At 32.4% G+C, this 25,000-nt stretch overlaps 1 protein-coding gene across 1 annotated transcript in view; it reads right to left on the bottom strand.

Moving 5' to 3' along the window:
- The window catches only part of LOC122814457, a 1,903,843-nt gene that overhangs the window by 1,231,645 nt on the left and 647,198 nt on the right, over positions 1-25,000 (bottom strand). The window contains 2 exon segments of the mRNA XM_044087037.1: positions 18,924-19,049; positions 24,190-24,316. Of these exon segments, the coding sequence (XP_043942972.1) occupies positions 18,924-19,049; positions 24,190-24,316 (253 nt within the window).

Below are 25,000 nucleotides of genomic sequence, written 5' to 3' on the forward strand. Positions count from 1 at the left end.
AGAGAACATTGTTTTCCCAGCTGATTTTAAAATATTTTCTTTGTCTTGATTATTAGGATAGCTATTATTAATAGTGTAATACTAATTCCAATGATTTTCTGGGCAAGAGTATGTTTCTGCTCTTATAGTTCTAAAAACAAATGAAAGTTTATTAGAGTATGTTTGTTTGTGTTAAAGAATTAGTTGAAAACAATGTATTAAGATAGAGGTATCTTCTTTTGTAGTTGGCGTAATCATTTGTAATTTGTTGTCTATGAATAGTCTGTTTGTATGTTTAGCCACATTGATTTATCTAACTGAAATTCATGTAATATACTTTCAACACTTTTAGTCTTAAAGTCAGATATCAACTGAAACCAAAACTTAAGTTATTTTTGATTTAAGAAAGAAACTGTATTTAAATCTGAGGTTATTAATATGCCTTGAGTAAAAGCTATGGGGAATAATAGAGTGAAACACTCCTTATATTTGATATGTTTATATATGAAATTCCTAAAAGTTACTAAGATGTTGTGAAGTTGTGTAGGGAAATATTGTTTGTAAAGTAAAATAATCTTTTAGAATCCATAAAATGGGATTATTTATAAGAGTAGACGGTTTCAGTATTAATTGCATGGCGGATGACTCCCATAATAACTTCTATTTAGCTAGATAGGTAATGTCTAAGAGTTGAGTAATCACCTTAATTGTAGAAGATATGGAATAGAGAATTAGATCAGGAAAAGCAATCCCTCCATTACTCCAGCTATGTAGGTGTTGATTAAGAGATATTCTTGACTTATTTGGATTCCAAAAGAAGTTTAATATCAGAGAGTTTATTTTTATAATAAATGTTTTAGAAGGAAGAATTAGGATAGATTGGATAATGTATAATATTTTAGGCAAGACAATAATTTTTATGATAGTTAACCTATCTTCTGTAGTGAATGTTATTATTTTCCATTTTGAGATTAGATTTTGAACATTACTAAAACATTTGTCATAGTTAAGTCATATAATTGTTTTAATATCTTTAGCAAGGATAATTCCCAAATAAGTGATTTGGTCTGAGATAAGGGATTTAAGAGTATTATATATAATTTTGTTATTTTTATTTGAATATACGGGTAATATTTTTGTTTTATCTTCACTGAAAGACAATCCAGAGATAGTTTTAAAAGCTTTGATAGAATTTAATAAAGTACAAACAAGCCAATCCCACTCTGTCCTGAATGACCCAAAGACAATGTTGTTCATGCAAATAGGTAGTTTATTAAAAAGTCAAAATCCATCCACCGTGGACCGTAAATGTAAAAAATAATAATTCCAAAGTGATACAAGGCAGAGGCATAGGGTTTTGAAAAAGTCTGTCATGTGTTACAGATGAAAGCGCTTACCAACCTGAACTGCCTGATTCTATTACTGTTTCTGCCTTGTATCACTTTGGAGTTATTGTTTTTAACATTTACGGTCCATGGTGGACGGATTTTGACTTTTTAATAAACTACATATTTGCGTGAACAACATTGTCTTTGGTTCATTCAGGACAGAGTGGGATTGGTTTGTTTGTGGTTTTGCTGAGTTTCCAATTCCTATGCTCGATGGGTTCTGAATTTAATAAAGTAGATATTGAAGAGTCATTATCTTTTGTAGTTATAAGGACATCTTCAGCAAATAACTGTAGTTTTGGTGTTGTATCTTCATCTATGTTCAGTCCTTCAATATTCTTGTCATTTCTTACAGCATTTGCCCATGGTTCCATTATTAAAGTGAACAACAACTGCAAAAGAGGACAGCCCTTTTTAGTACCTTTTATAATGGGAATTTTGTCTGAATTATATGTATCTATTTTTATATAGGCTAAAGCACCTTTATATACATTTGTTAGTAAGTGTATGAAATTATTTGAGAAATTCATGCATTTTAGTAGTGTACACAAATAATCCTAATCTACTGAGTCAAAAGCCACATTAATGTCCAAACTAGTTAGAGTTAAGTATTTTTTTTCCTGTGAGAGAAATCTATAAGTGCTAAGGTTTATCTAATGTTATCAAATGTGCTTCTGTTAATTACAAAACCAGTCTGGTCATCATCAATTAAAAAGGGCAACATTTTCTTAATTCTTTCAGTGTAGATGTTCATGAACATCTTATAATCAACATTTAATAAGGATATGGGTCTGTATGAGGAGCAATATTTGGGATCCTTGTTAGATTTTAAGTTTGGTGAGATGAGCGTATATTTCCAAGAGGGGGGAATTATAAATTCTGTCTGGACAATATTATATATATTATGAAGTAATATTATAGCTGTTTTAGGCATGATTTTATATATCTCACATATGGTGCCATAATTTCCTGGTGCGTTGTTAGGTTTGAGTTTATTAATTTGAGTTATTATATCATTACATGTGACTTATCAATATTTTCTGTTTGTAATTAGTTTAGTCTATTTTTGAGATTTGTATTGATGAAATGTTTTATATTATCCTTAGATTTAATGGGATGCAAAGACTGACTGATTGTATGAAAGTGACTTCTAAATTCTTCTATTATATCTTGTATATTATATACTTCCTTCTTTTTCTTCAAAGAACATATTTCTTTGATATGATTATGTTGGTTTAACCTTTTAGTTTTATTCTTAAGATTAGTCAAGTGTTTAGGGTTTAAAGAATATGCTAGAAATTTATATTTTTCTAATGTAATCATAATTTTATGGTGAAGTAATTTTCTATATTCTTCATTAAGTTTATTTATTTCATCTTTAATATTACTGGATGCGAGTTTATCTTTGTTTTTAAGATACAGTGAGTCAAGATTGTTCTGAATAGTGTTTAGATCTTTGTCCCAGTTTTTTCTTTTATTATGGTACCATTTTTTAATTTGTCCATAAAGGTAGGCTTTTAAAGCATCCCATATATGTGTCATGAGTATTGGATTCTGTATTTAAGTTAATAAAACTTTGTATTTCTTCTTTTATAAATGTTTGAAATTCTTTTAATTGTGTAAGGTATGCTGGTATTCTTTTTATTTGTATATTGGGAAAATTATTTATTTTGAACTCAAATAAAATTGCATTATGATCCGATATTGGGCATGGAATTATTTTATTGTATGTTAGGTCGTGTAATATTTGAGTGGAAAGTAATTTTCTGTCTATTCTAGAATATGACTTGTGTCTGTTAGAGTAAAACGTGTATTGTAGTGTGCTAGAATCTGCAAAGTCATAGATATCCATTAGTTGATGAGCATGCATAAAATTCATTAGCTGTTTAGCTTGTGGAGTAATTTTACTCTTCTCCAAGATTGTTTAGTCTTTTGAGTTTATGATACAATTATAATCTCCTGCCATGACTATAAGATACTATCTGATTTAAATGTTGAAAAATTGTGTTGGTGCCTATAGCTGGTAGCTAGTAGTTATTTATTAAAGTATATATTTTTTTATTTCAATTATGGCTAAACATAACAAACCTTTGTTATCTTTATATGTGTTAATTATTCTTGGTAGAGGAAGAGATTTATCCCAAAGAATAGCAACACCTCTCTTCTTTTTTGTATGTTCAGAACTTGCAATAACTATATATTTATTTGTGTTTAAGTATTTGATACTATCTTCTAATAAATGGGGCTCTTGTAAGAAAATTATATTGGGCTTATGTAAAGCTAGATATCTGAACATACTGCCTCTTTTTATGGAATTATTAAGACCACTGATATTAATCGAAATACCTCAATGTGGTCATATTAAACAAGTCTTAAAAAAGCTAAGTTTTGTAACATGTCAATATCATATAAGTAATTTGTGTATCTCTCTCTTTTATATTGCGAGTTCAAATTAAATATAATAAACATTAACTTATCGATGTGGGTAATAATTATTTCATAAACAATATAATTTAGGATGTCATATATGTGAATAATGAAGGATGTCAAAAGAAATGTATTAGCAATCTTTGTTACATGTTGTAAGAACAAAACCAAAAACAGCTCCCTGCCTGGAGTTAGAAACTCCTCATCTCAATGGCATCAACCACTGAGATCAAACCTTCAAACAGTAACAGCAGAATAAAGTTACCACTTGTTTTATATATATATATATATATATATATATATATATATATATATATATATATATATATATTATATAACATCAATTGAAAGTTATACTGGATAATAGAAAAGAAAAAAATTTAAAACATATAAAGATTTATTACGTGTCTCATCTGGATTGTTTATTTATTCTAAATGTTAATGAATCTATGAATATATACTTATTTAACAGAGAAGTCTATGAAAATATTATAAAGATTATAAAGGAAACTTACTGATATAAAACAAGATTAGACTATAATGACTATACATAAGAAAGTAAATGTTTAGGTGAAAGTGAGTTGCATGTATGACTTTAAAGACAGAATCAGCATTATATCTTAAGGTTTGTTTACTAAGCTAATTAAGATAAATGAAAAGAATTTGAATAACTCTATAAATACAAAAGATATTTGTCTAGTTAAGAAAATGCATAATCTATAATTTGTTATTGGATGTCAGTATAACCATTCTTCTTGTATTATCCAAGATGACTTATAGGTAAGCTTCTCTAAATCAAATAACAGTCAGATATAAAGAATAAAAGTTGATATTTTTAAAACATAAATATTGATGAACACTTTGTTAAATAAAAAAAGTATTTAGAAATGTTCTTAGCCTATAATATATGTTTCTAGTAAATATTTACAAAAACAATTATAATTTTGTATTGATTAGACATATAGCATTCTGACACCTTAAGGTCATGTAATATGGTAGGAACCCGTACTGACTGTTAAGGGTACATAAATATATTAAACATATGTAATGAGACTGTATGGGGAAACATTCAATTATCAAAGATATACATAAAGAACAACTTCTTCAGTATAATGTTTAGATAAGATAATGCATTTACTAAATAGCATCATTTATTTATAATGTGTCTCAATAATGTTTGTATCTCCTGGTATAATACAGTAACAATGTATATGTATTCTACCAAATGAAAGTGAATAAACTGTAAAAGGTCTTTTGCATCAATGATGTGCATACAACAAGTTGAGTCAGTGTTACTACAACTGTAGGCATCTATAGTGCAGGAAAGGTTATATCTTATCTATCATAGTAGGTCTATTTTTTGTGATACATTATTAAAATACAAGAGTTTATTACTCATGAATTATGTTAAATATGTGAGGTTTATCAGAAATTATCAGGGAAAATAATACAAATCCTACGCAGTTATTTCAACACTATCATAAATAAAACGAGGAGACTGCACAACTTCACCAACCCTGTTATATGTAAAAATCTTCAGTATCTTTTTTAATGCATTAAATAACCCAGCTTCAGTAACAGAGGAGGTAATGCACCACTACAAAATTAATTTGAGCAAACAATCTCATTAATTAATGTATATAAACTGCAGAAGCATATATCCTTTTGTTAAAAGAGTACAGCTTTAGCATAACAAAGCATCCATCAGAGAATTGTCAATAAACCCAAATATTCACAAAACATGGTCTCAGCAGGTGACCACAAGTCAGACTATATACAACTGAATATATGTTCAAATTTGTTTGTACCCGGTACTTGCATATATCGACCATTCTAAAGCAGTAAACCTCTAGCCAAGCTTCAAGCTTCACCTCTTCTTTGAGATTAGCCATTATAAAATCTTTGTCACATGTAATATATTTAAAATATTATGTTATATATAACATCTTGACAAATTTTCAATTTAATGTAAGAACTGCCTACCTATATTCATAATCAGTGTCAGGCACTCATTTTCTTGACTTGCGCTTGCAGTCCGATATGTAACTGCATAGTATTTGTTGATCCACATAGATTTAAACTGCAGGACTCGTTCGCTTTTTTTTTTTTTTTTTAAATACTCTGTAAGCAAAAAATGATAACAAAGAGGCTGTTCTTTGGCAAAAAACAAAGCTATACTTCCTGGAACAGCTTGTCCAGTAGTGATGACATCATCAGAGAGCTTTGTGGGACAACAAACGTGAAGTAGAAGCTGTTCTTGCCTTTCCAGGACGAAAAAACTGAAATGAAAAAGTACAGGCTCGCGGACAATCCCGACGAGCTCTCGCTGATCCAAAGTTCTCTCTCTTGGTTAAAAATTAGAAAAAATGTGGGGAAAAAAGGTTTGGAAAGCTTTTTCTTTGTAATTTAAACTCAGCTGTTGAAACCTGTAATGTTCGCTAGCTTGTGAATGGTCCAACAATCTGCGATCAGTCACAGCAGAAACAACAGTGCACAAATCACTATTAACAACAGTGCTAAACATATATAAAAGAATAAACAGCAACAATAAGAGAAAAAAAACAGCCTCCTCACGCAAATACCTACTGACTACTCTATTATCATCACTGTTATTGTTAAAATCCCTAAGATTTGTACCATAGCATTTTTTCAGTATATACACATAACTTTTATGAATGAAACATCTCTGGGTAGTATATAGTCTCCAGTTTTAATTAAATGTCTTTTAAAAATGAAACCAAGTAAAGGACTTAACTGAAACAAAGTAAGGTAGCACATGTCCTGCACTGTTTAGGGAAATATAAAGCATAGTCGTGGGTACCATACTGTTGTGATATGTTATTGTTTGATTTATAGGTAGTTAACATCTTGTTAATAAGAAGATTAAGAGAGTATCTCCTTCAATTTTATTTGTTGTAAGAAACATAAGAGCATATATATATATATATATATATATATATATATATATATATATATATATACATATGCAGCTTAATAATGTATAATGAAGGAGACATTATATCTTAACTTTTCCCTTTGCCTTTTACCTTCTCGTTTTTATTAAGTGATTTATATTCCCTTATTTAGTCATTACATAAAGCTCTCTAACCCTTTCATAATTACTAACATTTATAGTAATATGTTATAGATAAATAAAAGAGTCTGTATTAGCATAAGACAGCAAGTGCAGCTTATAATTACAAGTATACCCTTTTCTTTTATTTCATAAAGGATAAAATTATGCTTGAATAATAGGTGTTATGTATTTATTAGAATTATTAATAAGTGATTATATGTAATTAACTGTAAAAATAACGTTTTTATATTTAATGGGCTATAGGTAACTTTTATAAAGTTTTTTTTTTTTTAAATGAGAAACTCTTACCTTGCCAGAAGATCACAATATAGAATTATCTAATAGTAGCACCGATCAAAAAGAAATGAAAAGAAAGAATATAGTTGTATTTATTTATTTGTTCTTTAGTCTCTTTTGCTTTTCAGCAGATTTCCATGTAGAGTTTGAAGCAATTCTTTTAAGTGAAGGGTTTGCCCACTCCATTTCTTCTATCTTCTCTAGAACTCTACAGTTTTTAACATAAGAAAGAGCTGAATCCAGGTCTTCATATATTTTATGTCCTTCTGGAAGGAAAATCTTCAACTTCGCAGAAACAAAAAGGTGTGTTTTGATTTGTATCTTTTTCAGTTCTTTGATCAGTGGCAAAAAACTTTCCTCTTATTTATGACTAGTGAAGATAAGTCATTGTCAAAGTGAATAATATAGTCATTATATTTCAGAGGAGATCTAGACCAAGCAGTTTTTAAAACTAACTCTTTATCTGAGGAAGATAGAAATTTAAGAATAACTGACCTAGGTTTCTTTCTGGTAGAAGCATTTACAGCAGCTAATGATGGGTGTGCTCTCTCAATGCCAAAAGACATGTCCTCTGGTAGGTCTATGATAGTAGATATCCAGTTGTTGAGAGAATATGTCATATTGTTTCCTTCTACATTTTCTGGCAAACCAAAGATCCTTAGATTATTTCTGCGAGATCTGTTCTCAAGATTCAGTCAGGAACCTATCCCTCCAGCATGTTTTTTTTTTGTGTGACAAGGTTTTTTAGATCCTGGTGTAGTAGCTCTGAGGATTGGGATTTCTTTAAGTGTAGCATGTCCAACAGCTCTGGGTTTGACATGGCCTTGTATGTTAAGCAGAGATTGCCTCTGAGTAGACGATACTCAATATCCGATATGATAGATCATCAAGTTGGCTCTACAGCTGCATGTTTTGTTTAAGCAAGAATTCAGCGTTGTGTTCATTTTCCATTATTCTGCCATCCATGTCATTCAAAGATTCCTCAATGCCAGTTATTTGGATTGTTTTGCTCTTTCAGATTTTCATGTAGTAATTCCATTTGTTTAGTAGCTTTCTCTTTAAAATTGTCTATTTTACAATCAGTTTTATCTATCTTGGTAGATAAGTCCTGTATGTTAGATACAAGAGTTCATGGTTCTCTTCTAAGACTGGCATCTTGACTGGCAGTCTTGTTTAAGGACATGATGAAAACTAGTCAGATGAGAAGATATTTTCAACATAAAATTTTGACTGGAAATTATGTCTTCAGAATATTTTTTGTAGATATTCTTGTAGATGAAGTTGAAAACTATATAATTATGCAAAAAAATGATCAAAGTTCCCAGTTTGAAGACAATAATCCAGTATAAATAGAAATTATTAAGTGGAGCTAGTAAATTCTGCTGCTACTCAGAACCCATGTAGCCACGCCCCTGGTAATGGTGTATTGAATGACAGCATTACAGAGCTAAGAATGTTTGTTAGGAATTTAGATCTGAAAATGCTACTTGGGAATAATAATGCCTGTACTGAAAATGTCTTAAAAAGAAGTATCACTTTTTTACCTAATAGCACAGTGACTATCACAGCCTTTTTACAGTTATGTGAGAATGATGTTTATGATTTGTTTTTTAATGGAAAATCATCTAGTTTTCATAACCTGAATGATAATGAAAGAAAAGTATTAATGGACTTAGTTAAAAGGACTGACATTACACTGAAACCAGCTGATAAAGGTGGGGAAACAGTTATATTTAATGTACAACAATATCAAGAACTGATGTATGAATTTTTAAATGACAGTGCAACATTTAAGGTTATAAATGCTATAGAGCTGAATAGAATGATTTATAGGATAGAAACTGAATTGTATGATTATTTAATGCAGTTAGCAATTACTCCTGAACAGTATAATTATTAATACATATAACAACCTGTCTGCCCAGTTATATATGGATTGCAGAAGCTCCATAAAAACTTGCTTCTCCCCCCAATGAGACCCATAGTCTCAGGAAAACAATGGGCTACTACAGCAATCTCAAAATATTTAAACCAGCAACTGAAACCTCTATTGAAACACAGTATGTCCTATATAAAGGACAATGGTGCATTTTTGGAGTCATTGAGAATGTTTTTGGATATGAATATGACAAATGTGTTGTTTGTAACTATGGACATTACGTCCTTATTTATGGTTATTCCTAACAATATAGGCATTGAATATGTTAGAGAATTTCTAGTTAAGCACAGCACTTTTACAGCAAATAACATTTCACTATGTTCTCTACTGGAGATTGTTCTGCAAAATAATGTTTTCAGGTTTGGGGATGATGTGTATCATCAGACTTCAGGAGTAGCTATGGGCACACCTGTATCGAATAGCTATGCTAACATAGTGTTGGCTAGATAGGAAGAGTACACTATTTTTGATTCTAACAAAAATGAATACTATAATAGTGCTTTAATGCACTATAAACATTTTGTAGATGACATAGTATTATTGTGGAGAGGTAGCAAGGAGGCATTGGAGCGATTTGTTGAACATCTACAAAATAGCACCAGCTTCCTTAAGTTTGAAATGTCTTGTTCAGTAGAGGAAATCATTTTCTTGGACATTAAACTGATGAATATTGATGGTAATATTCATACATCTATATATAGGAAAGAGGTCCAAGCAACTAGATATGTACATAATTCCAGTATGCACCACACTCATGTTTATAAGGGTGTAGTAAAAAGTCAATTTTTGAGAGCCAGTAGGCTAAACACCACTGAAGAAGGGTTTGCAGCTGAAATTAGTACAATGATATGGGACTTCTTGGCAAGAGTTATAGTAGAGATTTATTAACTAAGAATATAGAACATGTTAATTCTGAAAGGTCTAGTGTGGCTAAACCATATTTACTTAGAGAAGGCAAAAATGCCCAGAAGAACAGCCTGATGAGAGAAGCTGGGTTTAATAAATTAGGATATATGATGAAGTACAACAGACATTCTAGGCAGATTCAGTCCATAATTAAAAAAAATTGGACTGTTCTTAGTTCTGATGCTAATGTTAGGAAAATAGTAGGAGAAAAGCCTTATTTTATATATAAGAAAGAGAAGAACCTCAAACAACTTCTTTGCTATAAAGATTTTGATAAAAATGAAGAGTTACATTGATTTAACAAGGGGACAGTCCCCTGCTATAACTGCACCTTTTGTAAGTTCATTAATATGGAAATAGGATTTATACATCCTATAACACAAGCTAATTTTACTTTTAAGGCATTTGGGACGTGCAATAGTGAAAATTTAGTTTACTTGGCTAACTGTGAAAAATGTTTGTGTTTTTACATTGGAAAAACTAACTGTAAATTCAAGGAGAGAATTGCATCCCACTTATCTGATATAAGAAGGGGGGAGTTGAGACGAATGCACTTAGTAAGCATATTTTACATTATGGAAATGAACATACATTTAAATTTAGGATACTGCAGAGAGTTTGCAAAAACAAGAGGGGGGGACATTGTGAATGCCACAGAGAGAGCAGAATACAAATGGATAAACTTTTTTAGATCTGATGTCTATCCAGGGCTTAATAAAACTAATAGTATTAAACCCATTTTGAAATTAAGACAAGCATATGTTAGAGTATTATAGTTGTCCTGTGGAGCTTTTTAGGTAGTAATGAAATTTGTTAAGTTGACCATTGTTGTTAATGAAGTTTTTTAGTGAACTAGGCTTAATCAACTATATTAATTATGTGAATTGTATAATTATATAATATGCTTATGAGATATGTTATGTGATTGGCTGTGTTAGATATTTATTCTGGGGTTTTAATGTATTGATTCATTCTTGAAAAAGAGTTTCAACTCGAAAGCTTGAAGTAATAAAACCTTGTTTTACATGGATGGTCATGCTGTGCCTTTTTGTTACTGGATTTAATTTTGTGTTGGTTTAACATTACATTTAGCTGTTCTACACCTGCTTCCTGGACTTAATTCTTATAATATCGACATTCACTCACATGCATATTTATATTACTACTTTCTTAAATCTCCCAAAAATTTCTTCACATAATTTTTCCCATAATTTCTTCACCCTATTACATTAAAAAAATGTCTGTGGTGTCTTCTTCAATTCAGTATATACATATTCAGGGTCTATATTAGAACACCGAACATTACAAATGTCAAGTGTTCTAATATTGAACATATGAATCGAAAATTTAAAACATCGAACATTCAGAACAGCAAATTTTTTCCTAGGGAGAAAATTTGCTAATCCAAAACATGCACACAACACAAGCACACCAAACAAACAGCAATCCACACACATACACCTAAACTCTTGCACCTAACCCTACACTAAACTATACATACACCACTAACTATCTACTTACCTTAACCCAAACCCTAACCCTAAGGTCCATCACTATCGCACAGTCACCTCACCCACACCCTAACCCTAACTCACCTACTCCACCCTAACCCTCACGTCCACACTATCGCACACTTACCTGACCCGCACCCTAACCCTAACTCACCTAACCCGCCCTAACCCTCAGATCCACACAATCGCACACTTACCTGAACCAGACCCATAACTTTCCACCACAGCACTGAAAATACCGAAGCAACAGAAACGGACAACCAAATTCTTTCCCTAGGAAAAAAAAAATATTTTTCTGTTTCTTCTATATTTTAAGCATTCACTGAAAACGGGTTGATATTAGAACACTTGAAATTTTGAACATTCTGTGTTTTAATATAGATCCCATATTCGTTCACTCCTCTTTTTATAGGAGTATATTTGCTTTCAATGTTTATTTCTTCCCAGTCTCCATAAAAATCTTGACATTCTACTTTATTACTACACTAGTTATCTTGCACATTAATCTTTTCTTTGAGTAAATGTTCCTATGGATTAGGACAATAATATTGTGCCATTACATAATTATACCATGTTTTTTGGTCTTCTATCTCATTAATCTTTATCTTCCATATTGTTATTTTTTCTTGATAATTAACTATTTCTTCAGTAAAATATTATTTTTATCTTTTATATCTTTTTATTTTCCATTTTTTCATGGTTATATTTAAACAAACATACTACTAGTTTCTCTTTTTTATTTCTCCATTTCAATGCTGTATTCAAATTTAAAGAAGATGCAAATACCACTGGATTCAATAATCCTAGTCCTGAATCTTTATTCATATACAATACTCCTCTTTTTACTGGATTTATCTAGAACCCCATATAAATGTAAAAATCTCTTCTAATAATTGCTTCACATATATTCTCCAAATCATAAACACACTTGATAGATATCTTTCCTATTAATATTGAATATATTAAACTATATTTTTCTTATAAGATAATCTGTTATGTTTTCCATAAAAATTATCTTTTTAATTTCTATAAAAGTTTTCCCCATTATATTCTACTTACTTCTTTATGACTGAAATTTATTCCCAACATTACCATTTATTTCATTGTGAATTGTATCACTATATTTACCATATCTTCCAAAACTTTGCTTTAATCTTTATTTAATGTTGCACCTGTTTCTTATAAACATGCAAATACAAAAAAATCACTTCTTTCATCCATAAATTATTTGTAGTTATTAAAATAATCTAATCTGCAGATGTCATCAAAAGGGGAATGTATACACCTGTATGCATTATCTACATTGCATTTTCCATTTTACAATTCATCTCACTTACTACCATATTTTAAAGTAAAGCAAATAAAATACAACTCTTAGGACATCCTTGTCTTATTCCATAATTCATCTCTATTTCTTTACTTTAACCAGCCATTTACTATAACTCTTATTTTATTTTACTATATACTGCCATACAAACTTTCTTAATTTTATTACTAAAATTACACATCTTCCTTTATTCCCATAAAATCTCAGGATCTACTGAATCAAAACTTTTGTTAATACCACCTACCATAATTCCTTACAGACAAAACTTTAATTTAACCATTCATTTACAACATGTAACAAATATTCTTTTTGCCATCTCATTACATTTTATACATTTCATATCCTATCCCAACCTGTCTTGCTACTGAATCTATACTTACCTAAGCACTTTATCCAACTCATACAAAGCCACCTCTTTTCAACTTCCTTATTTACTTGATCTGATTTTTTACTTCCCATATTTTTTCTTTGAACATTTCTTCCATAAAATGAACTAGAATTTTCATGATCTATGTTTTCAATTTTTCCTTAAGTATGCTGACACTTTTTCCTTTTTAATGTGTAGTAAATATTGTTTATATAACAAATCCTTAATCTTTTCATAATTAATTCTTTTTCATTATCATAATACTCCCTTTCATTCTTTTCTAAATTTGCAAAAGCATGTTCATATATCTCTACATCTTTCTTTTTCCATCATTTTTCCTGCCATTATAAAAACTTTTTTAGTTTTTTCTTTTAAATATAAAACTTTCTGACCAACTAACATAAAATGTCCTTATAGTAGCATGATCCATAACTGTACATTTTTTGTCATTTTCCATTTTCATTCCATCCTTTTTCATTTATTCTTTTTATTCACTTTCTTATTTTAATAGTTTATTTTCATTTATCTCCATCTATATTGCCAAATGATCTGCAAATCCTGTTACAACTGCTTTTCCTTCTGCTATATTTATTCCTTCATATATTATAATTTTACTAATTTCAGATTTAAGGATACCTCTTCTCTATGGCAATAATTTTCTGTTCCATATATCAAATTTACTGTATTTTATAACTTCTATCATTATTATTAAATCATTTTCTTTCTTTTGCCCCTTAAATCAGTTAAAATTTCCTATTATAATATTCATGTTCATTACTACATAATCTAACATATGCTGAAATAAATTTTCCCTTTTTTGCAGATAAATAAGCAAATAAGATATAATTCTACATATTTTCTTGTCTTCTTAAGTCAACAATAGTTAATCTTTTCATTCTTACTAGTGTCACATCTAATATCTTTACTGTTCTTTTACATAACACTGCTATTCCTGAATGATGGTCTTTTCCACAATTCCATATTATATTTCCACCCCATTATAATTTTTGTTTACAATCTTTAAGAGTCTTATGTCTTCCAAAGCAATTATCGCTGTATCACATTTATTACATCATTTGAAAATCTCTATTATTCTTACTGTATTTTAATACTGTTTAACAAAAGAATTCTTAAAATGATTACTTTTTCCCTTCCTTAATTTAAAGAAATCATTTTCTTCTTATACCAATGTTTCATTCTACACTTCAATTCCCATCACCTATCCCCATATTTCCATTCTTAAAATGATTACTTTTTCCCTTAATTTAAAGAAATCATTTTCTTCTTATACCAATGTTTCATTCTACACTTCCATTCCCATCACCTATCCCTATATTTCCATTCTTTTTAATATTTCTTTTCATGTCTTTTACTTTTCTCCCAATACAATTCATTTTACCTTTTACCACTTTCCAACTTTTACCTTCATCACTAATTTCCAAATCTCCTCTCCAACTTCTTCTCTATTGTTACTATTATTCTTTGTTTTTTTTCTAACTCATCCTCTATTTCAATTTCTAGCCATTTTTCATTTTGTTCTATATCCTCCCCCTTTTTCATTAAATGTTTTTTTAAAAAATCCATCCATAAATGCCCAGTTTGTTTACATTTACAACATTCAATTTCACATCTCTCTGCATCATGGTCTATTTTCCCCACATATAGCATTTCATTTTATCACAATTATTTACAAAATGTCCTTCTTTCTCACAAAAATAACATGCGTTTGGTTCCCCCAATTTTTACCACACCCCTATTGCCTTTGACACTTATAACACTTGGAATATGGACAAGTTTTTCCATTTCCATTTTCAAAACATTGCAATCCCATCCCCACATCATAAACCACTGTTATCATTAACTTTTAAAATGTCTGTTCCTTTACAATATTTTTCAAATGCCCTTTTAATAGTCTTTTTTCTACTTCTGTCCAAAACTGTGTATGTATTTTCTTCATTTCCAGAAAAAAGCTTAAACTGTTCTGGATTTCCATTCTGTTTTCATACTCTCATAGAAAATTTACCATACCATGAACAGTCTCAAAAATAATGTAACAAAATGTCTTGTTCTTTATCAAAAAGAAAGCTCTTACCTCTTGTACCTTAACAACTAAAGATGCATTATAGTGTCAAATACCTATCTATTCAGTCTTAATTCTTTTTACTCTGTATTCTCACCACAAATTTTATTTTCATGCAATTTATTTTTTCTTTTTTCTGCTCTCCATGACTGTTTAAAACATATACAGAGACAGCTGGAAGCAATGACCCCTTTTAGAATCACCTCCAAATCTTCCTCCTGTATTTTCTCCATTATTTCTCCCCAGAGAATGTCTTCTCCATTTTATGGTTCACTCGGATTGATACTCTTGTGCAATATATCATCCCACAAAGCCCCTGACTGTATGGTTGTAACAACATATTCTGTCACCATCTCCTCCGACTCAGCAAAGACATTTTTTTTAAAAGACTTCTGAATCCTCCATTTCTCTGCACATCTCACAACTCTGGTCCTTCCATTACTCTCTCCATGCTGCACACAGTCCTCCCAGATGCCATGCCACTGCACCAGGAATGAGACTTGCACATGTACTGACACACTGTACAAGCCACAACTAGGGGACGTTCCCCAATATAACTTTCTCTCAGTATAAATACTGCTTCGGGTCTCCCCTGAAAAGAAGTCATTGACCTAATGAGACTAACCTGGTCAACAAAAGATAAATAAATGTGTGTGCAACACAACCAGTAAATACATTCTCTGAGATACTTTCAGCTGCTTTGGCAGCAACACCATTGAGTGGGCTCACACCAGCATTCCTGTACAAACATACTCAGCAAGGTGGAAATTAAATCTACCATCCAAGCTGCACCCCTCAGTAGTGCAGAAGCTGAAATCAAAAACAGATACAAAAGAAGTAAATATAACAAAAATAAAATAAATAGCACCATATTACCACTTTTCTCTCCTCATAAAACATATTGTTAGTGTATTTCTTTAAAGAAAACAGCATAACTGACCAAACTTAAGGCACTTTACATATCTAAGAGAAGCAGATCAGCATGATGTCATACCTTCGTAGCTGGTAGCACTTATAACCATGATGTCATACCTTCGTAGCTGGTAGCACTTATAACCATGATGTCATGCTGTATATAATTGGTCTGCTGGTTTATTTCCTTGCAGTGTCAATTTCAATATCATTTTTCAACCCAGTACTGTTCATCAGTCCTGCAAATCTTCTGACATCAGTCACAAACACTACATCTTGATGGCATATTCATAGAAGCACAGTGCCTCTCCAGTACAAGCAAGAACTCTACAGAAACTGCAAAGTTTTATGAGTGGAAAACATATTTCAGTGATGAGGGTTCATTCTAGATAGGCTCAAGTTCATCAGTAACATCACCTCCAGAAAGTCAGCAAGAAATGATTAGTTACAACATAGAGGTATGAAAAAAAACATCAAAAAGTAACAATTTTGGGCACATGAAACAATGTATGTACAGAGAGGACTTATATAGTAATTGGATTTACAGATTGCAATCTGCAGATGCTACATATATGTTGTGGTTATTTTAAAACAGAGAACATACAGAGTTATTGTTTTCCTTTAATTTCCCCCTGTTTTAGTGCCACTATTTAATATTGAGCCACCAAACCTCCAAAACTAAACAATGAGTTTACCCTTCTTTCTAAAGTGTGGTTATTGGAATTCAACATGCATGCAGGCCAGATCTGGAAGACCCAATCAGCATTACTGCAGCATTTAAGATCTCAGTCATGTGACTGAAAGCTGCTTCTCTAGCCGTTAATCAGTTTAAATGAGTTATTGCTGTAACAGAAAGAATTTGGCAGACTTTCACAGGCCTCATAAGACAAAAAGGTAGACATGTTAAATAGCTCAGTATTATTTAAAAAGCAGGAGTACAACTTCTCCACACTATACTTCCAAGTGTGCACTTCACAACTACTCAACTGCTTTCTGATAACAAACATGCTCAAAAAAAAAAAGAGTTCATAAATCCTGCAACAAAAATCATACTCAAATGAAATGTGTACTTAGAATTATAAGCTATGTAACTCTGTAACAAACTGCACTAATAATGTATAGAAAGGGTCACTAGACAACTACATCAACACACTTAAATGTAAACAAAATAAATACATTAACCAATAAACAAATAGTAAAGTATGAATGGTGGGATAGGTTTTCACCTTTGTAAATAAATAATTCAGAATATAATAGAATTTTGTGTAAGGCTGGCTGGGGTTAGGCTTTTACATGTTTAAGTAACAAGTCAGTATGTAACAAAGCAGTTTGTTGGATTAAGCTTTCGCCTGTGTAAACACATAATTCTACATGTAGTAAGGTATGGATTCTGGGATAGGCTTTCACCTGTGGAAAAAAAAGCAATTTACTGTAGCAAGATAGACTATGATGGGTTAAGCTTTCAGCTGTGTAAATCAGTGATTCAATGTAGCAATTTAAACAATTCTGATTTAAGCTTTCACATGTGTAAGCAAGCGACCGAGTACTGCAAGACTTGGTATGATGGGGTTATACGAAAGAGACTACTGGAGTGCTATCAAAAGCTCCATACTTCAGACATCAGGATCAGAAATGTTGTATACTCGGTGGATGTTGTACAGATTTTGTCAGAAAACGTCACCCACCATTAATTTTGGTATCCTTCACCTTAGTGAAAAACTAAATACTTAAATAATACTACCTACACACCAGTATAAGTTAGGAGCACTTTACTTCACTGCTTATCCTTAAGTTCTGTGAAGAACTGAATAACTATTGTTCAGATCAATCCAAAATACTTACAGATATTAATCAGTGACCATATAGTTAATATTCTCCTTCACCTTTTCCACCTGGATTACAGTTGAATCAAATCCACTTCATGTATTTACACATTTTCTACAATTACTGAATATACCCTTAGTGTAGTTGATACACACATTCTTCCTATAAGGCCTTTACCCATATCCATAACGCCACTGGGCCAGGCATACTGTTAGATTAGCCACCTAGTAAAATGAACTGTGAACTACAAAAACTATACATTCTGATGAGCATGCAGTATGGTCCACTGTGCCAAAGTTCACAAAAATCAGATATTTTACAACTGCCTCCTGAGTCTAACCTCTAAAATGCTATAAGATACTACTCAAAAATGAATACAACAAAACAGAGAAAAAGTTCAACAGTCTTTGTTCATAATGTCATGTCTTTCATAACACCTACCAACTCCCAGTACAATGTCACTGTTATTGCAAAAGCCCTGTTTACATTAAACATAAATGTTGCATGTATGGATTTAGCCAAGATTATCATATACTGTGGTGGTGGTGCTGCGGTAACGTTGTCACCTCACACTAAGACGCTGTCCAGTTTGATTCTCAGCTAGAGAGTCTTCTGCGTGGAGACATGCGTGAATGGGCGTACCTTCGTTGAAGGTTGTGCGTCAGGCCTGGCAAGTCAGCACGTAAAAATCTACTGCCAATCATTAGCAGACTGAAGTTCTGCTGTGGTGACCCCTAACTGGGAAAAGCCGAAAGACACAACAACATCATTACCTTAATACACTGTCTTACCTTCAGTCTTCCACTTTGTAAATTTTCCATTTTCCTCAAAAAGTATCAATATCAGTGAAAACAAGTCCTTAAAAGTGCATTAATGAGCTTTTCACTTACTGTTGAAGCCACCTTCTTGATTACCCTGCTGTTTTGTGATATGTTTTCCCTCCACATCACACTTTGGCGGTTCATCAGAATCTTGTTTAATTAGCAATAATATTTTTTCTGGGGGGATTTTGTACCCTGTATATAAAAAATGCAAAACCATAACATTACATTGTGTTCCTCCCAAGAGCTCATACAATGTGAATAAACAGAGTGTACAGACTATAGACTTCTTTTGATAGGTTTAGAATACATTCCCTCATTCTATAAGTACGGCTCCTTGTACTTATGCATACAAGTTTGTTTTACTGAAAGAATCGCAGTGCAATCAATTTTAAAATAAAACAAAATACTTAGAGCTTGAAATTGTAACCTTTTGTGATCATAGCAAGCTTATTATTAAATACTTTCATAAAGATTTTCTCTTTCTCATTATGTAGCTATTCATTATGTAGCTTTATAGTTACAATATCAAACAACATTTGTTGCTACACAATTTTTTGCAGGAAGCACATTCAAATTCAATTCACAATAATGTTTGCTTTCTAATGAAGTCACTAGTGTGTATTTCTGATAAAGAACTTTTGACCAAAATTTGCATATTGTAACACTAGTTACAATTACATGGAAAAACAGAAGACAATTCAGAATCTTTTAATCAACATTTCTTACAATGTTGATGTTTGGAAATGCATATGCCTCCTGTTAGATGTGGAGATACTTTGAAGCCTAGCACATTGATGCATCTACGGAGTCCAAGAATGCTGTGATCTGTATCTCAGAGCTCTGCCTTATGGGGGACTGTGGTAAGTTACAGCCCACAGGTTAGAGTTATGTCCACAGGTTATACACGTTTGTGAATGGGGTTACAAAATTCTCTTATAAAAAGCAGTTTACTGACAATGGTTTATATTTTAAATATTCTCAGAATCATAAGTACAGGTATGAGCAGCCACAGAAGGCATACTAAATTAGGTGCACACATATATCCAGTTAAATCACAGATTAGTCTAACTCCAACTGTCTTAAACCTCACAGTTTTTGTAATATTCATGTCCTGCCCAACTGCTGGAACCCTCTTTTTGGGGTGTAAGAGCTATTATTTACATCAGTGACCCACTACTTCACTACATACTAAGAACAAAGCTTAAAAATAAACTGTGAATGAACTTCTGCATGACTTGCTTTCAAACTGACTACATTGTTCTTTCTTCACCTACAAAGATAACACTTTTCCTACATGGTGCACATATCTGCATCTTAATATAAACCTTACTTCATGCATGCTTTCAGACCCTGCATCTACCACCTACATACCCTTTATAATTATGTTGCCGTTTCCTATAATGATACCAAAATACAGCAAAATTACACAGAATAAAATAACTCGCAATAATTCACCTTCTCAAAGTCACTTTTTACACCTGTATGCAATCAGGCCAAAAAATAAAAATAAAGCCTTGCATTGTAAAGTTGTCAATAAATGCTGGTTTGCATGCAGTACAACTGACACCCCCCAGGTCTGTATCACTTCGTTGAATCACTGTTTAGCAAATGCCTCTTCATAGACTAAAATTTCAGCGAACACTTTTGTAATTCAAAATGATGGTTGGCCACCGTCTGTAAGTTGCCCTTTTCTCCACTCTAGTGGGATCTCAGAGTCACTGTATTTAGTTAGGGGGTGGGGGGCATAAGCCCCCCAGCACCTGCGTAGGTCTTAATTATTTTTAATGGTCACTAGGGCAGACTACCATCAGGTTACCCTAGGATAGTTTACATGGACTATTTAGTTCGATGATTAAGTTTTTTGCCCAACAGGTGTTCGACGAAGAGGCATTCACTAAATAGCGATGAGTGATATATACCTGATCCCCCCATACAGGATTGTTTCTTCTTAGACTTATTTCTTTAACTCAAGAGTGTATATTCCACAAAAGAGAAAAGAGAGATGGGCACTTCAAAATAAAAGAGCCTTCTTTCCTACGTCCCTGCCACTTCATCTAGTCACCAGTTTTGAGGCATAAACTTTGCAAACATCGAAATACAAGAATTTTTCAACTAAAAACAATCAGTAAAAAAGATGACTAAATCCTTTACTGAAAAATTGCAGCTACATTTCATAATATACAGAAAGCAGGATTGGAAACTAAAAGTGTGAAACACAGTATAATGTAGTTATATTTTGAATTTCCACTCATTATAAAGAATCAAACATATGCATCCAAGTTCTATCAGACTGTGTATTTCTGGGAAGAATAAAATAAAAGCTGGGTCCAATGAGCTTCTCAAACCTGTAGTTGAATCCCCTTCAATACTATGCATTTTGGCAAAGACTTTTCTATCTAAAGCAGAACAAATGGCTTGACAACAAGACTGGACAAAAAAAAAAGAAAGAAATAATTACTTTAAAAAGGTAGTGGTGTCTTAATGTCACAAATGTGATTAACATTTGCTATTTAACTGACAATCACTTGGTGTTACAACTGTAATGCACCTTCTGGAGAAAGCTGATGGGAGAAAGTAACATAATATGAAACAGTGGATTCCAGAACACACAAAATTCTGGGCTGTTACAAAAGTTATCCAGTGACATCAAAGTTAGGTATAAAACCTAAAGTGTATTAATGATGCTCTGAATCAAATTTAAGAAAAAAACCCTACAAGATGGGCACACCGTCTTTACCATCTATACAGTATCAAATTATACAGTTTTTGATGCAAAAAGTGTGTTGTTTTTTATTTTTTTATTCATCAGTTACTGTACAAGTTTCTGTATTTCTATCCTAAATGCACCCAGAGGAGATTATAACTTTCTAGTACAACACTGTTGTGTTATATGAAGCCATAATGAAAATCTTAAGCAAAGAAAAGGGGAAACAAAGATTAAAGTGAGAATTAAGACAATAGACTGCTGCAAAATAAAAATATAACTTCCTCCTCACCCCTCTGTCTCCTCCCACTTTCTTCCTCTAACTCTATTTATTTTTTTTATTCACAATTCCTCCCATTTTGACACTTTTTACCTTTGCTTGGAATGTTCATGAAAACATTTTAGTTAAACAAATGTCTTAACAGACTGAATCTTACAGAACTGGCGTTGATTCAAGTGAGAGTACACACTGGGAAAGGAAATGGTGTTTGACACAAAAAGAACAAATGGCCAAAGCTGGTGTCATATAAAGGCCAAGAATCTGGAAAGGAAAAAGGGTGCAAGATTTAAATTCATCAATGCCTACTGGCAGACAGTTAATTAAGTATGACGTTCTTGGTTGTCAGTAAGCTGGACTAAAACTGTCCAGAACGGAGTCTGAAATATCATTAAATGTGAGAAAGTCTTTTCTACTGAACACAAAAAATGAATTTTCACAACTCTTGACCAAATACTAATTTGCGCACATTTCATGTCCATATCTGGATCACTGAATACTGCAGATTCAGTACTAAGATTAAGTTACAGTGAGAAAAACGCAGTGTGTGTGTGTGTGTGTGTGTGTGTGTGTGTGGGCTGCCTTCAAGTGCCTTTCAAGTGCTGTTGGCTTGAATGGGATAAGGTACTTCACACAAGTAGTACTGCAGGTATTATCGACACTACAGTGTGATCAGTGCTGTTGTTGACCACACAAGTAGCACTGCAGGTATGATCAACACTACAGTATGATCAGTGCTGTTGTTGACCACACAAGTAGCACTGCAGGTATGATCGACACTACAGTGTGATCAGTGCTGTTGTTGACCACACAAGTAGCACTGCAGGTATGATCGACACTACAGTGTGATCAGTGCTGTTGTTGACCACACAAGTAGCACTGCAGGTATGATCGACACTACAGTGTGATCAGTGCTGTTGTTGACCACACAAGTAGCACTGCAGGTATGATTGACACTACAGTGTGATCAGTGCTGTTGATGAGTTAATTCGAAAGAATATTATTTAACTGTAATAATGCAAGAAACTGCAATGCTGGAAAAAAGCAGGTTTTTTATCAATCCAGGAATACTCATACATAATGGAAGATTATCTACAACTGTATGGTTTCTGTATTATCCTTGTAATCTTCACCATTACAGGGCTCAGTCCTGACACCCGACAACTGCCTATGTGGAGCCTGGGCGATAGTGTAATTTACTGGTTCACCAGATGCGCAGTAGCAAGCCCTTCCCAAAACCCTCCCCCATAGTTGTACATCAGTCAGACCAATTGAATATTCATCTGGTGTCAATGAATATTGATGCCAATGTATTTGAGAATGCTCAGAAAGCTCCGAAAGCATTTTATTTATTTTATTTATTTTACATTTGTTAACCGGGCTAGTCTAGCTGGATATATTTCCATTTTCAGTAGAGGCCCGGGGAGAAAAGCTCCACATATAGAGACAACAGATTACAGACTGGTAGGACTTAGACAAGGAATATTGTTATCCAAACAAGAGTAGAAGTTAAAAAAAATGCATTTTCCGAACATACAACCTAAAACAAGCCACAATGTCTAAAACATGCAAGGTGTTGAGGAGGTTATGATATTGAGTTAAGTCTCTGAGCTATGTTGCTTTTACATTTAAGGGGATCTAGAATACATTTAAGGTGATACTTATCAAGTACTTTACTTTAAAAGTGTACACTTTTACATTTCAGGGGATATTTGTAAACTACACTTGTTTCCGAGCTACCTTTCTGGAAATTGTAGCTTTATGAAAACATATACATGTATGCTTTTACATTTACGTTGCTGGAAATTGTAGCTTTATGAAAGTAACTACCGATGTACGTGTATGCTTTTACATTTAAGGGGATCTGGAAATTGTACATTGGAATGTAACTGTAACGGGAGTTTATACTTGTACACTTGACTTACATTCGGCCACCTTAATTGTATGCATGATGTCACTGCTAATATAAATTGCATGTCAATCATGCCTCATTTCACATGCATCTTTTAATGCCAATCAACGTAACCACGCCCACTCCTGCACAGAACTGAAGGTGAGCCAGTACACTTCACTATTGCTGGAGCCTGTAGGTTTCTCCCTTATCCATACAAGTTTTGTAGAGATACTCATTTCCTTCCATCTACCAACACATGATGGTTCAACTGACTTCTGTAAATTGTCCATCTGTGTTGATCTAGTCCTTGTGGCACTTGTTATGACTGCAAAGGGGTCCATAACAGACCAGTTCACTTACCCAGCTTCAAAATAAACCAATTTCTGGAAGAGCACATTAAAATTGCAACTAAAACTCAGAATAAATACTTCACTTCCTATGATAAGGCTACACTTACCTACTGATATCAAGCTTTCATAGTTCTGCACCATCACTTCCCTATATAGGTCCTTGTCTTGTTTACTTAACATCTTCCACTCTTCTTCTGAGAAAGTGACAGCAACATCCTCGAATGTTTCTGGTGCCTGTAAAAGATAAATGGTGTTCTTCATCCTTGATTATAGAGCATGCAACAGAAAAATCTGCAGTTTTCAGATAGAAGCATTGTCATTTGTTATTAGAAGTCTAGCTACTATGGTACAACAGTAACACAATTCAGACATTAGCCAAGAGTAAACTGTTGAGACACCATTTCAGTAAATTTTAAAGGGTAATGATAGCAACAAAATCTCCCGACTCTTTGTTCGTCGTATAGTAATATGGAGTCGTGTGGGTGGTTGACATTAACAATTTGGTAAAGAAAAAGAACAAAATGTCACCATTTAACAGCAGAGTATCTATGCCAGGGATTTTAAATTTTCTTCATCATATACTTCTCTAACGAAGCAATAAAAATTCCAAACATGAAATGATAAATATTCAAATATTGTTAATATTCTCATTCTGGGCATTTTATTTACTATTTCTACACATTTTTCTATACATATACGTTTTGATATTATTTTAAAAAAAATCATAAATGACCAGATTTAAAACAAAGGACAACAGTGTTCTCGATAATAAATTTGTACATTTTTGTGTTTCCCTGCAACATGCATTTCTACTTCTTGCACTTTATGTATGGACCATTTCTATATCTTGTATAATGACTGAAACATAATGATTTACACTCTTTCCCTTTCTATATACTACCCTCGGTGAACTCATAA

Source organism: Protopterus annectens, chromosome 10.part0 (assembly GCF_019279795.1).
Source record: "Protopterus annectens isolate FY-2018-M chromosome 10.part0, PAN1.0, whole genome shotgun sequence".
Classification (NCBI taxonomy): domain Eukaryota; kingdom Metazoa; phylum Chordata; order Ceratodontiformes; family Protopteridae; genus Protopterus; species Protopterus annectens.